Raw genomic sequence first — 16497 nt, 5'->3', positions numbered from 1 at the left:
ACACAGACACACACACAGAAAGAGAGAGGCAGAGGGAGAAGCAGGTTCCATGCAGGGAGCCTGATGTGGGACTTGATCCCAGGTCTCCAGGATCAGGCCCTGGGCTGAAGGGGGTGCTAAGCCTCTGAGCCGCCCGGGCTGCCGTAGAAAAATTTTAAAACCTTCATGAGAGTGAAAGGAGAATCCAGTGGATAGTCTTTCCACCTTTGTCAAATATTAGTTGACCATAAAGTTGAGGGTCCATTTCTGGATTCTCTATTCTGTTAACTGATCCATGTGTCTGTTTTTGTGCCAGTACCACACTGTCTTGATGACCACAACTTTGTAGTACAACCTGAAATCTGGCATTGTGGTTTCTTTCTCAGCTATGGTTTTCTTTTTTAATATTCCCCTGGCTATTCGGGGTCTTTTCTTTCCACACAAATCTTAAAATAATTTGTTCCAACTCTCTGAAGAAAGTCCATGGAAAAAAGACAGTCTCTTCAATAAATGGTGCTGGAAAATTGGGCATCCACACGCAGAAGAATGAAACTAGACCACTCTCTTGCATCATACACAAAGATAAACTCAAAATGGATGAAAGATCTAAATGTGAGACAAGATTCCATCAAAATCCTAGAGGAGAACACAGGCAACACCCTTTTTGAACTTGGCCACGGTAACTTCTTGCAAGATACATCCATGAAGGCAAGAGAAAGAAAAGCAAAAATAACTATTGGGACTTAACCAAGATAAGAAGCTTTTGCACAGCAAAGGATACAGTCAACAAAACTAAAAGACAACCTACAGAATGGGAGAAGATATTTGCAAATGACATATCAGATAAAGGGCTAGCATCCAAGGTCTATAAAGAACTTATTAAACTCAACAGCAAAGAAACAAACAATCCAATCATGAAATGGGCAAAATACATGAAGAGAAATCTCACAGAGGAAGACATAGACATGGCCAACAAGCACATGAGAAAATGCTCCGCATCACTTGCCATCAGGGAAATACAAATCAAAACCACAATGAGATACCATCTCACACCAGTGAGAATGGGGAAAATTAACAAGGTAGGAAACCACAAATGTTGGAGAGGATGCAGAGAAAGGGGAACCCTCTTACACTGTTGGTGGGAATGTGAACTGGTGCAGCCACTCTGGAAAACTGTGTAGAAGTTCCTCAAAGAGTTAAAAATAGATCTGCCCTACGACCCAGCAATTGCACTGCTGGGTTTTACCCCAAAGATACAGATGCAGTAAAATGCCAGGACACCTGCACCCCGATGTTTCTAGCAGCAATGTCCACAATAGCCAAACTGTGGAAGGTGCCTCGGTGTCCATCGAAAGATGAGTGGATAAAGAAGATGTGGTCACTGTATATAATGGAACATTACTCAGCCATTAGAAATGACAAATACCCACCATTTGCTTTGACGTGGATGGAACTGGACGGTATTATGCTGAGTGAAATAAGTCAATCGGAGAAGGACAAACATTATATGGTCTCATTCATTTAGGGAATATAAAAAATAGTGAAAGGGAATAAAGGGGAAAGGAGAAAAAATGAGTGGGAAATATCAGAAAGGGAGACAGAACATGAGAGACTCCTAACTCTGGGAAATGAACTAGGGGTGATAGAAAGGGAGGTGGGTGGGGGGTGGGGATGACTGGGTGACAGGCACTGAGGGGGGCACTTGATGGGATGAGCACTGGGTATTATTCTATATGTTGGTAAATCGAACACCAATAAAAAATAAATTTATTAAAACAAAGAAAGGAGAATCCATACAAACTATTATTTTTAAGTTATTTTATTGAGGCAATATTGTTATACCTAATTGAACTAGGAAGAACGCCTCCTAGAGAGTCAGAATCACTCCATAGTCTATATGTTCCATAGGCACACACAAATTTCTGAAGCAAGGTCACTGCTGATTTGGGGATAGCAAAGGATTGAATAATAATGACAAGTAGAACAACAACAACAAAAAAGCAGCTGGTCTCCTGATGCAACTGCAGGCTATTCTTTGTGTGGTTTATTTGTATTCTATTATGATCTCTATGTTCCATATGCCCATGTTCAAATCGAAAAAGTAAAAGGTATGGATTTAACCAATAATGGCAAACTGCGAAGTTGATATTTTAAAAATCACATAAATTACAGGAAAAACAATTTTGAAAAATATCATACTATTTTAGTCTGCTTTCCTAACCTTTCCTTAATTTGGTTGAAAACAGATTTGTATTTCTTTAAAGGTCAAAAATCAATCATTGTTTTATCAAACAACCAAAATAAATAAAATTATTTGCATCATGTTCTGCTTCAACTTAAGTGTCAATAGTTTAGTAGTTCGAAATAATAATAGTAGTTTGCACATTGTACTTTCTCTTTTCACTAAGAGTAAATTAATATGTTGTCTATCTTTGGCTTATCTTCATAACAATACTGACAGTTGGGTAAATTTAAGTAAACCTCGCACTGACTTATGAATAACAAAACTTTTTAAAGTATCTTGCCCTAAGAGGCCAACTTAAAAAGAGAAAAAGAGTTTTTCTTCACAGTTCCATTACAAAACTTATTTATAATTCGACAGATATACTTGAAGTTACTGTTTTATAAAGTACAATTGAAATGTAAAAGTTAGATACATTCCTATTTTAAACTCCATTATTCACTTACAATGCATTTAATGCAATCCTAAATGATGCTATATCTTAAACTAAAAAACAAAACAAAGCACACACATACACAGCAAAAGAAAACAAAGAACTGCTTTAGGAAGGGGTGGAAGCAGTTCATTAATAACAAGTGAGGGTGAAAAGGGGGACTTCTGCAAGATGGTGCAACAGAAAGATCCTGAACTCATCTCCTCCCATGGACACACCAAATCTAAAGTTACATATGAATTATTTCCCTCTGAGAAAAATCAAAATACTAGATGAACTTATTTTCCACAACAAAGGTTAAAAAGACCATATTGAGACAGGTAGGAGAGTAGCTATGGTCTCAAAAAACCTCCTGCTGGGACAGCAACACACCATAGAGAGGGATCTCACCAGTATGGCGGTTCCCCTGGGTGTCACATATCAAGTACCCCAACCCTTGGGATCCGAACCAGAGAGATGAGCCCCAAAACATCTCAATTAAAAAAAACAGAAAGTCCAAGGGACCCAAAATTATAATAGTTTTTGTCAACTATACCTCAATTTAAATCAACAAGTGAGAGTTCTCAGAAGAATGATCTCTATCATACAAGTCACTGACAAAGTAACATTATTTTAACTCCTTTTGTTTTGAAATGCAGTATTAATTTATATATATATATATATATATATATATATATATATATATTGTATGCCCTTTCATTTACTACATCCTTACAAGCTTGTCCTGTTATAACGAAGAAGCAATGAGTCCCCAAAGAAAGATGTCGAAGAACTGAGGTTAATCTTCTCTATCAACTAAGGACTTTCCCAGGTTGTAAAGATCATACCTTACAATGGTCAGGTAAGCCTAATGCAATTTTGAATTTGGCAGAAAAGAAATTAAATCCAACAATTTATTGGAACAACTCACAACATCAAGTTGTTTCTATTTTCTCATTCCTAGGAGCCCTTGCTTAGAATTAACTTGTCAGAAAGCAGAGAAGGAATAACTTTGATTTATTACTAAAAGCAAAGTGAGACTTAATCTTGAGGGATGTTATAGGAAGGATCCTAAAAGGAAAAAATATGTTGTGTTTGAGTTGACAAAACCAGATGGGGAAGTCATTAAGTAAAAATCTAGTGTTAACAGGCATTTAATTTAGTCTTTTAGCCAACTGACCCTAAGGACTATACAATCTTACAGCAACTCGATATATGTTGATCATTTAAATGATACGTGGAAAATAACCTGGTAGTTGACTCCAAATAGGGGTTACCAGAGAGCATAAGATGTCCTAGAGTATCAGTCATTGACAAAGGATTCATAAGAGAGAGAGCTAACCTGCGTGAATAAAATGGTTTCATTTGGGATCCCTGAGTGGCTCAGTGGTTTAGCACCTGCCTTTGGCCCAGGGCGTGAATCTGGAGTCCTGGGATTGAGGCCCACATCCCTGCATGGAGCCTGCTTCTCGCTCTGCCTGTGTCTCTGTCTCTGTCTCTGTCTCTCTCTCATAAATATTTTTTTTTAATGCTTTGATTTTATTATAAATCTGTATCCAAATAATCCAAATAACATATCTGCTTCTAATCTAAAAGTTTATAAAATTTCACTTAAAAGAATATTATTCGGCGTTGGGTTTTTGAAAATTCTCTAACCCCTATTACTAAAATAAATAAATAAATAAATAAATAAATAAACAAACAAACAAACAAATAAACAAACAAATAAATAAACAAATAAATAAGAATAAATGATGATGTATTATTTCAAGCAATAAACATTAAAGAGAATTTCAGGAAGAAGAATCAGTTTGACCTTTTTTTTAAAGATTTATTTTTATTTATGTATTTATGATAGAGAGAGAGAGAGAGACAGAGAGAGGCAGAGACACAGGAGGAGGGAGAAGCAGGCTCCATGCCAGGAGCCCAACACAGGACTCGATCCCGGGACTCCAGGATCACGCCCAGGGCCAAAGGCAGGCAGGCGCCAAACTGCTAAGCCACCCAGGGATCCCCAAGGTAGCTTTTTTATAATGGGGTCTCCCTGTCACACTCCAATGCAAAGTTAATGAATGAATTTTTGTTTCAGACCCTCTAATTTTTATAACTTCCACTCAATATTTTAATAACTTTCTGGGATTGCAATTAATTTGATATATGGCTTTATTAAGCTTAATTTTTATAGCCATTACTAAATAAAAATATTATTTAGGGCATACAGCACACATTAGCTGTGTATCACACTAAAAATTTGGGATATCAAAGGAGCACCAAGGATTAAAGTTACTTTAAGATTTTTGTGCTGTAGAGGTGGGTGGGAGAAAAACAGTATGTACAGCTTACATACCTCAGTAGCAAACTGCTGCAATCCACCAATATTAATTGGTCCCTCTTCAGTGGCATATAAATTGCATCCACCTACACAAAGATCGGAAGTTGGACATACCATTCCACAGGTCAAACCAAGTGGGTTGTCGGAAAAAATCATCTTAGCAGCTCCATAATAGTTCTACAAACATAAAATAAAATTTTATTATGTAACAATTTTATTATGCACCTTACACATTCAAAATATAACCTAATTTTGTATTAGGTAGTTGAGTTGAAGATTAAGATATGTAATAAGATGTAGAGGTTACAATACTGTTTACCATCAGAAAACATCAAGTAATAACTAGCCGAGTACCTAACATACAGGAATATTCAGTATATGGTGTATCAATAAATGAACAACTAATCAATTTGGAAAATTGAAATTTAAAGTATAAATGTTCTATAAATAGTTTTCTTTCACAAGGCATCTAACTATACCCTGAGAAGAATTATCTCTTTCATTTTTAACAAAGGTAAGAAAGATAGATTGAACAAATTTAGATAGATTAAATCTTAAAAATTTAAAAAACAATCAAACAAAAAGGTTATCCTCCACTTAACTAAATTAAAAGCATCTAGGGCCCTCTTTCCCTTTCTTTCATCTTGCTGGTCCAGAGAGACTATATAAATGGCACTCTGTGTTGATTATCATCCTTCAATTACATACTATTAACGAAAGATGCAGATGAAACTGCATCTTATACAGGCAGTTCTGAACCAGACCCTGACGTGCTCATATCATCATTACTTCCTTCCATACATTTGGTTATTAGAGAATAACTTAGAACCCTACTAATTTTATCAAGAGTTTTTAGAACCCAATGTGTACATACATTGTACAACGATATCATTATTGACTAAGAATGAACAACTTGAAGGTTGGGGGAGTATTTCTTTCTGCTATCAAAACTAAGAATTGGACCTGACCAGCATTCCTCAAAACTGTCAAGTACATCAAAAAAAAGGATGATTTTGAGAAAATATAAAACTCAAGAAAACCCAAAGGAAACATGACAACTAAATGTCATTTGCTATTCTGGACATGATCTTAGATCAGGAAAAAAGGCACTAGGTAAAAACTAAGGACATCTGAAGAAAGCATAGTTAGTACTAAATCATAAATAATGTTTCATTAATTATAATAAATGTGCTACTGTAATATCAGATATTAATAACAGAGAAAATAATGTGCAGGTCTATATGGGGACTCTTTGTATACTGTGATCTATTTCAAAAGAATCAAACTGGCATTCCATAACTGAATAAAACATTTAAAAATAGATCTTAATGCATGGTTTTAGTGGTAATAGTGGTTTAACAGTATTTGTCTTATTCAGTGTGTCTCCTTAGCAACCAACAATAACATCTAACACATTAGAATGGTTCTTCAGTATGTATTTTCTGAATACATAATAGGAATGTGTTATTAAATTCAACTTATAAGTAAATAAACTGGGATAGGAAGGGTAAATAATTTGCCAAAGGATCACAGAGCATATATAGTGACAGAACCAGGATTCAAAGCCATATATATGACCACATACTCCTAAGGACCAAGATATACTCTAATACTAAAGAAAACTGTTCAATACTGAATAGGTTATAAAATTTAGTTACATTACTCTTCAGATATCTTGATGTAAAACACACACAGCTGTTTTCAGTATAAACTGGAGAGCACATAGCTAGCTCAATAATTATACTTTATATTTTATTAGATGATTTTTTTTGTATATTTCCCTTAGCTTTGACCTTCCTGTCAATTTAACGAAAAATTAAAGTAAAAGTCATTTCATCTTCACTTGAGATTCATCCATTTTTTTCCTCAAATTTGGTCACATCTGCTACTGTCTTTGTGAAAGTCTTTGTTAGTGTCACTGATAAGGAACAACTTGTAAAGCACTATGTGGTCAAAGTATAATTTTCAAAAGTTAACACCAGATTCTGTTACACATACAGAAAGAGCATGTATCAAAGATGTACTTGACTCATTAATGAATAATGAATCATTAAGATAGTAAAGGAGATTCAAGAAACATTTGAGGATAACATAGGGAAGGTGATTCAAGGAGCATTTGGGGCTGACATGGCTTAAATACTGAATTATACAAAGTATTTAACAATTTATACCAGTTTTTCACAAATACTTCCAAAATATACATATGGAATTTATCCAAGAATTCAGGGTTGGTTTATTATCCCTTAAATCAATTAATATAACGCACTGCATCAATAGAATAAAGGACAAAAATCACACGATCATTTCAAAAAATGCAGAAAAGCATTTGACAAAATCCAATACCTTTCATAAAAAAACTCAACAGACCACAAAAAGAAAGCCATTAATTCACTTTAGAGGTTAATAAAGGACATCTAATCAAAAACCACAGCTAACATCTTTATGCTGAAAATGGAATGCTTTTTTCTACAATTAAGAAAAATACAAGGATGCAGATCTATCCAGAATAGTACTGGAGGTTTTATTTTATTTTTTTAAATATTTTTTTTATTTATTCATGAGAGACACGGGGGGCGGGGCAGAAACACAGGCAGAGGGAGAAGCAGTCTCCATACAGGAAGCCTGACGTGGGACACGATCCGGGGTCTCCAGGATCACACCCTGGGCTGAAGGTAGCACTAAACCGCTGAGCCACCAGGGCTGCCAGTACTGGAGGTTCTAAAGAAGTAAAAGCTATTCAAATTGGAAAGTAAGAATTAAAACTATTTCTACTTGCAGATGAAGTGATCTGTATATCGAAAACCCTAAAGTCCACTAAAAAACAGCACTATAATGCTTAATTTTGTGTGTCAACTTGACTGTGCCATGGGATGCCCACATTAAGCATTATTTCACCCCAAAATAATGGGTGGGCACATAAAGGCATTTCCATATAAGATTAGAATTTAAATTGGTAGACACACCAAAGTAGATTGCCCTCCCAGTTATCTATCACTCAACTGGGTGGACATCAGCCAACCAACTGAGGAACTGAATAGCACAAAAAAGACGACAGGAAGAAAAATTCTCCATTTTGGAGCCTACTTTATATATATAGAGAGAGAGACTTATATATAGTCTTAGACTATATATAGTATAAGCATATATATTTTTTTTCATGTAGAACACTAATACAGCACTAATAATAATGACTATAGCCAGTTGCATGATGGACATAAGATCAACCAATATACAATAAACAATTTTATTTCTACACACAATGTATAAAACAATGAACAAAACAAAAATGAAATAAAAAATAATTCAATTTATAAAAAGATCAGAATACAAATTATCTAGACTATATTTACAAAAAAATGTGTAAAACAGAACATTGCTGAAAGAAGTTAAAGAAGACCTAAGCATATGGAAAGACAGCTCATGATTATGAATTAGAAGACTTATTATCAGGATATTGATAGTCCTCAAATTTATCTACAGCTTCAGTACAAGCTCTATCAAAATCTTAGCAGATATTTTTTGCAAAAATTGGCATACAGACTCTAAAATTCAAATGAAAAAAGCAAGAAATCCAGAACAGGCAAAATAGCTGTGAAAAAAGAAAAATAAAGTTAGAAGAATCACACTGACTAATGTCAAAACTTACATGAAGCTACAGTAATCAAGATACTGTGGTACTGGCATAATAATACACATAGAGACCAATAGAACAGCATTGAAAGTCTAGATAGAAACCTCATTTTTATGTTCAACTGGTTTTCTGACAAGAGTTCCAAGACAATTCTATAAAGAAAGAATATTCCCCTTAAGAAATGATGTGATAACTGAATATCCATAAGCAAAAGGATGGAGATGATCTCTATTTTATAGCATATCTAAAAAAATTAATTAACAATAGATTAAATGTTAGAAATAAACCTATAAGCTCTTAGAAGACAGTATAGGAATAAAGTTTTAAGACCTTGGATTAAGCAATGGTTTTGGGCATAATGACAAAAGCACAAGCAACAACACAACAAAAAATAGACAATTCAGGGATGCCTGGGTGGCTCAGTTGATTAAGGGTCTGCCTTCAGCTCAGGTCACAGTCCCAGGACCCTGGGATCAAGCTCCGTATCAGACTCCTGGCTCAGTGGAGTGTGCTTCTATCTCTGCCTCTGCCCCTTCTCATGTTTTTTTTTTTTTTTTTTTTCTCTCAAATAAATAAATAAAATCTTTAAGAAAAAAAAAGATGGTTGAATTTCATTAGAATTAAAAACTTTTGTACTACAAAGAACACCACGAAGAAAGTTAAAAGGCAACCCACAGAACAGGAAAAAAAATCATATACGGTAGAAAATTTTCATCTAGAATATAAGAAGAACACTTATAACTTAAAATAAAAAGATAATCAATTTAAAAATGAACAATGGATTAGTATGAACATTTGTCCAAAAATATACAAATGGCCAATAAGCATAAGAAGTGTTGCTAAATATTATTAGCTATCAGAGAAATGCTAGTCAAAATAATGAGATAGCACCTCTTACCTATTTGGCTGGTTACAGTGGGTGGGTGGATAGGATATATGGGTTATGGGTATTAAGGCTCCTCCCCCGCCCAACCCGACATCAAAATGTTTTGGAATCAATGATAAGTCACTTGAGGAAGAGGTTCAGAATCTGCTTTAAATGGGTGGTAATCAAAGTGTTTCTGAATTGACAGGACTAAGAGATGAGAGGGAATGGCATCCAAGTTATCCTGGATTGACATGAGTAAATAATCAAGAAAATTCAGAAAAATGCCTTGCATAATGATCTGGCCAACCAGCTAGAGATGTTCATCGATTCATTTAGGAAATGGTGATTAAAAGATATATATTTTAATGTGCTTGGAACAAATTATGGAAAATTTTGACTTCCAATCACAGTGTTTAGTATCTAATTGAAGCTTTTTATAGAAAGGTGTTAATATTAAAGGACTAATTGGGAAGATTATTGTATAGATGCTGTTGAAACTCTCAGTGGAAAAATAAGGAAAGTGAAGAAGACATGATGATATATCAAAAAAGGAATGCATTAGCCTGTGTCACAGAATACACAAACATGGTTTTGCAAATGGTCTGAGCCAACATCAAACAATGATTCAGAAGTCACCTTTGACCTCTACCTCTCACAAATAACTGAAGAAATGGTAGATAACTCTACTGTGTAGGAAGTTGGGTACTCTGAGTCAAAGACATTCAGAAACCTATTAGAAAAGGAACACCTCCTCAACTGTTCCCATCAAGAATGTCAAGATCAATATCAATTTTTTCTCTCCTAGTAAGTGGAGAGATTTCTTGAGTTCTCTTTCTAAACAAGAGGTTTGACTCCTATTCTGTGAGCTTTTAAACCTTTCTAAAAGCAAAAGCCTTAAAATTTAAATTTAGAAGGGTACTTTAAAGATACCCCAGCAGTCTCCTTCTAGAAAATACACAATCACTTCACCTGGTTTCTTTGGGTTATTCTATCACTCACAAGTATTTTAGTCTTCTATTTGTGAAGAAAAATGTACAGGGTTATGTTAGTCAGAATAAAAATTAAATATCTGATCTTTTGTGCACAGATTTGTTTTATGAAGACTTTTACTCCTTCTTTAAGCAAAAATCTAAAACAAAAATGATGTCTGATATGTTTGTTGTTTTTATATCAACAACACAAAAGAACCTATATTGAATGTTCTCTAGTCCATTAACCTACCCATATTTTGCAGGTATTGAATTTTCTATTACTCATTGGGGTTTTTAAAGCTTGTTCGAAGCTACATGTGCCATTTGCATGTGGGTTAATTCTAAGACAACTTTAAGTTTTATTCTTTGCTTTTTATTTTAAAGTTATAACTTGAAATTGCATTAGTGTCATCTTTCGACAATTTAATGATTTTAAAGTCATTATCAAGAAACATGAAAAACTCACAAGCCAGCTATCATCTCATATGTTATAACGAATTTAACCAATAGTCCTATCACCACAACATTATCAAAACAGCTGGTGGATTTATTTTAAAGTGTTCTTGCTTTTTCCAATGAGAGTTTTCACAGATGGGAGCACCCTTCCAAGATAAACTCCAATCTGCTGCATCTAAAATACTTGGGAAAGTTCAATAAGTTTGCAAGTGTGAGAAGGATGATTAACATTACTTATACTTCTAGACTTAGCTGTCTAATGGCGAGTGTGCTTATATACATTAATTTGATAGACAATGTCCCTCATAGCATATACAGAAAGTATAGGGACAGGGAACAATTGTCAAGCTGTCACCACTCTTATAAACAACACACACTGGCTAAGGAGAGTAAGAACCTATCATTCACAGAACACACAAAATATCCTGCCCTCACAGTAGCCATTCTTCTGGGGATACAGGGGGACAGAATTGGTTTGTCTGGTTTTACTTTGAAAATCCTCTCTTCATATCTCAGACATACTAAAGTTTAGAAAAGTTTTGCAAAATACGATTAGACTTTTAGAACTATGAATGTGTAAGGAAAGAATTATTCTTTTAGAAAATAAAATTTTTTATCTGACCTTGAGATGCTGAACTAGGAAACACATGTGAAGGTGCACACAGGTGCATGCACACAGGCTTCGACACCATACACTTCTGGATTTATTTCCTGATTATATCATACAGGAGTAGAATTTAGTATCTCTTAACCTCAGTTTCATCACTTGAAAAATGCAGAAAAATTATTTCTTAACTAGTCATATTTACACTAAATATTTTTTAATCTGACACACATAGCATTCCTAGTTCATTACACAGCACAGAATAGACCTAATAAATTTAAGTCTGCACCCTGTTCCTCTTAGACTTTTTCTAGCTAAAAAAGATTTTATTACAACGTTAATATTAAGAGTTTAAGATTTTGAAGTTTATTAAAGAAAATTGATGTTATGAAGTAGAATAAAAAAGTCAAAGAAAGAAGCAAAATCTATATCAAAGCAAAACTATCATTAATATATTAAGTCATGGAAAAATGGCATAAAGGTATGTAAGAAGAGGTATAATTCTTTATATACCCTATAGAAATATAAAAATGTCACTTCTATTTCTCTTATTTTCTGGTCACTATCCACCTTTATCTGTTTAATTGATTTAAAAATTCATTAATTCCCCCATGAGTTAGTTACGAAATCTTAGTGTATATGTGTACAGGTATTATTATATTCTTTCATTAATCATCAAGTTACTTATTGAACATCTACTCCATGACAAAACTTTTATTAAGCACTAGATACATGTAAAGAATCAGTATTGTTGGGCAGCCCTGGTGGCTCAGCGGTTTAGCGGTGCCTTCAGCCCAGGGCCTGATCCTGGAAACCCGGGATCAATCGAGTCTCCAAGTCAGGCTCCCTGCGTGGAGCCTGCTTCTCCCTCTGCCTGTGTCTCTGCTTCTCTCTTTCTCTCTCTGTGTCTCTCATGAATAAATAAATAAAATCTTAAAAAAAAATATTCAGTATTGTTGCCTTTACAGTGTTCCAGCTGAAGCAAATAAAATTTTCATCTATACCAAATCTATTCTTTTCACACTTTATATCATTTTTTAAATGGCATTTCCTTGAAAAAGCTTTATTAACATTTCAGCCATTTTTCAACTAGGAACATAATGCCAGACTATTCTTTGTACTACACCCTTTTGAACATAGTATTTGTTAATATACATTGACAATATTTGTATATTTTTTCTGACGTGTGTGTCTTTTATTAATTTTTTTTAATTTTTTTGAGGTCAAAGATGATCTCTATTCTACATTCCTTACCTACAAGCAAATAGTGGAATACAATACTTTTTAGAAAGGTAACTGATTATCATTTACCTTTTAATATAAAACATAATTTGTATACATTTTTAAAAAATTAAAGTGCTTCACTGTTTTGGAATTATCCATTTATTTTATTTTATTTTACTATATTTTTAAAGTTCTAGTTAACACTGGTGTAATGTTGTTTTCAGGAATAGAATTTAGTGATTCATCACATATTACACCCAGTGCTCAACACAAGTGCACTCCTAACACTCATCACTCATTTAGGCCATCTCACATCCACCTCCCCTCCATCAACCGTCAGTTTGTTCTCTATAGTTAAGAGTCTCTTATGGTTAGCTTACCTCTCTTTTTTTTCCCCTTCCCCTATGTTTATCTGTTTCTTTTCTTAAATTCCTCATGTGAATGAAATCATCTGGTATCTGTCTTCATCTGACTGACTTATTTCACTTAGTGTAATACACTCTAGCTCCATCCATGTCACTGCAAGTAGCAAGATTAGATTCTTTTTGATGGCTGAGTAATAGTCCACTGAAAGATATAGATATAGATATATAGATAGATATAGATAGATATAGATATAGATACACACACACAAACACACACACACACACACACACACACACACATTTTATACCACATCTTCTTTATCCATTCATCAGCCAATGGACATTTGGGCTCTTTCCATAATTTGGCTATTGTTGGTAATGCTGTATCAACATTGGGGTGCAAGTGCTCCTTCATATATCAGGATTTTTGCATCCTTTGGGTAAATACCTAGTAGTGCAATTTCTGGATTGTAAGGTAGTTCTGTCTATTGGCCATTTAGAGGTGTCTTCTTTGGAAAAATGTCTCTTCACAGTCTTCGGCCTATTTCCAATTGGATTATTTATTATTGTTTTTTTAAGATTTTTATTTATTTATTCATGAGAGACACAGAGAGAGAGAGGCAGAGACACAGGCAGAGGGAGAAGGAGGCTCCATGCAGGGAGCCTGACCTGGGACTCGATCCTGGGTCTCCAGGATCACGCCCCGGAATGAAGGCGGTGCTAAACCGCTGAGTCACTGGGGCTGCCCTGGTTTTTGAGTGTTGATGGAATTACCAATTTAAGGTACATAATGTGACTATATACTATGGAAATTTAAAAAGCCACTTTATGCAGAGAAAATAACAAAAGGTGCAATAGATTTTGTAAGAAATTAGAGAGATACTTTTTTTCATTCTAAGTGGGTTATTAAGAAATATAAACAAAATAGGATACAAGATTATTTTATTTCATTGAATACTAGAGTTTGTGTATATCATAATCCAGATATAATTTTCTTCACAAAGACAGTATGCCTTTTTATATCTAAACTTCAATTCAAATACAGAAAGATATATGTTAAGAGTTAGGCTACTAAACTGAATCTCTGATGATATATCAGGAGGAGTATTTGCTTCCCAACTGCAGTTGGCTATGGATAACTAAAATCATGGAAAGTGAAACTGAACAGAAGAGGCAGGGGATTATTATACTACAGAAAAAATTATAAGATATTTTTCTCTAATTTTATAATACTACACTTAGATTAATTTTCCTTACAACCCAACTAAATTTATATATTTTCAAAGATCACCAGAAATATCAGAAATGGAGACAGAACATAGAGACTCCTGACTCTGCAAAGCGAACTAGGGGTGGTGGAAGGGGAGGAAGGCGGGGGTTGGGGGTGAGTGGATGACGGGCACTGGGGGGGGGGGGCACTTGACAGGATGAGCACTGGGTGTTATTCTGTATGTTGGCAAATTGAACACCAATAAAAAATATATTATTAAAAAAAATAAAAATAAAAATAAAGAAAGAAAACAAAGATCACCAGAATTATGGCCTAAATATGATTCTTTTTATTTGGACAATCAAAAATATACATGCAGCATATACTAAATTGGCTGTCTAGGAGTTTGAAGTAAAAATTTAGGATTTGGATGTAATATTTCATATATTCTCCTTCTGAAAGATATTATACTATAAATAAGCAACATCACACATATTACTGGCTACTCAGAAAACTACTGAAAATTACTTCATCTCAATTTAATATATACTGATTACTAATATATGGCTGCAGAGAAAAACTCTGGAGGTTTTTGTTACTATTTCTCTCTTTAAAAAAAACAATTTGTTATTTAATAAAGCAAAAAAGACCCAAATCAATGAAATTGTTAGCCAAGTTTAAATAAATTTACAAGCGTACTTCAGAGATATTGCAGGTTCAGTACAAAACCACTGCAATAAAGTGAATACCACACAATAAAGTGAATGAATCAAACAAATTTTCTGGTTTCCTAGTGTATATAAAGTTATGCCTATACTACACTATGGTCTATTAATTGTGCAATAGCATTATGTCCAAAAAACAATGCATGCACCTTAATTTTATTTATTTTTCAAATTTATTTATTTTTCATGATAAACAAAGAGAGAGAGGCAGAGACACAGGCAGAAGGAGAAGCAGGCTCCTCGCAGGGAGCCCCATTGAGGGACTCAATCCCTGGACTCCGGGATCATCCCCTGAGCCGAAGGCAGATGCTCAACCGCTAATCCACCAAGGCGTCCTACACATACCTTAATTTTAAAAATTAAGAAATGTTAACCATTATCTGAGCTTCCAAGGAGTCATAATAACTGATCACAGATCACCATAAGAAATATAATAAATAATGAAAAGGTTTAAAATATTTTGAGAATTACAAAATGTGACACAGAGACATGAAGTGGGCAAATGCTATTGGAAAATGGTGCCAAACTTATTCAATGTAGGTATGTCACAAAGCTTTGATTTGGTAAAAAAAATAAAAATAAAAAAAAAAAAAAAAACACAGTATCTGTAAAGCGCAATAAAACAAAATGCAATAAAACAAAGTGTGCCTCTATGTTCTGAATAAAAAATACCAAATAATAAATATATTTAATAGAAAAATTATAAACTGAAGGTGAGAAAGATTTCAAATTATCTCACCCTAAATAATCTAACCTCAAGCAAGATTTAAAACAAATCAAGTGACTGGTGTAGAAAATCATATGTATAAGACAATTAGTTATAAAAACAAAATTTCATTATTTATGCTATTAGAACTTCTAGAACACTCTATTTTCTTCTTTTCAAACAAAATTAAGTCAGATTATTTTGTGAGGGTTTGCTTTTCACTGACAATATTGTGAAATTTCTTCATTGTCAGGGTACTGCAGTGTCTACCATACTGTATTATTGTATTGTGGCTCATAAAACCAGTTGTCAGCCACTATTTGTACAATGGGTACAAATAAATTTACCAGAAAAGTCTCCATTCCAAGTATAATAACTAAAACCTATTACTACTTTCAAAGGTAAAACCAGGTTTGATTATAATAATTAACCTACATTTTTCAATTTACCAGTTTTCAGAAAACTAAACTCAAATTTCTTTAAGATGAAGTTTACTATTGCTGGAAGGATGGGAGATGGGAGGGGGTAGTCAGGTGAAGGGCATTAAGGAAGACATTTGATATAATGAGCAGTGGGTATTATATGCAACTGATGAATCACTAAATTCTACCCCTGAAACTAATAATATAGTATATGTTAAACTAAATTGTATTTAAACAAATTTTTTTTTAAAAAGATGAAGTCTACTGTGATATACATTTATTCACCATTTAAGGTATTAATAGCACTTACTAAATTCTCATAACAGAAATTATGCTGCTTATATATATAT

General features: G+C 33.9%; 1 protein-coding gene across 4 annotated transcripts in view; it reads right to left on the bottom strand.

Annotated features, from left to right (window-relative positions):
• The window catches only part of DPYD (dihydropyrimidine dehydrogenase), a 791077-nt gene that overhangs the window by 575196 nt on the left and 199384 nt on the right, over positions 1-16497 (bottom strand). For all 4 annotated transcript variants that reach the window (XM_038541239.1, XM_038541240.1, XM_038541241.1 and 1 more), the window contains one exon: positions 4981-5142. In XM_038541239.1, coding sequence (XP_038397167.1) covers positions 4981-5142 — 162 coding nt within the window. The remainder of the gene's footprint in view (positions 1-4980; positions 5143-16497) is intronic.

The sequence above is a fragment of the Canis lupus genome, chromosome 6 (genome assembly GCF_011100685.1).
Source record: "Canis lupus familiaris isolate Mischka breed German Shepherd chromosome 6, alternate assembly UU_Cfam_GSD_1.0, whole genome shotgun sequence".
Taxonomy (NCBI): domain Eukaryota; kingdom Metazoa; phylum Chordata; class Mammalia; order Carnivora; family Canidae; genus Canis; species Canis lupus.
Note: the sequence above shows the minus strand (reverse complement) of the source record. Positions and strands in the feature narration are given on the sequence as shown.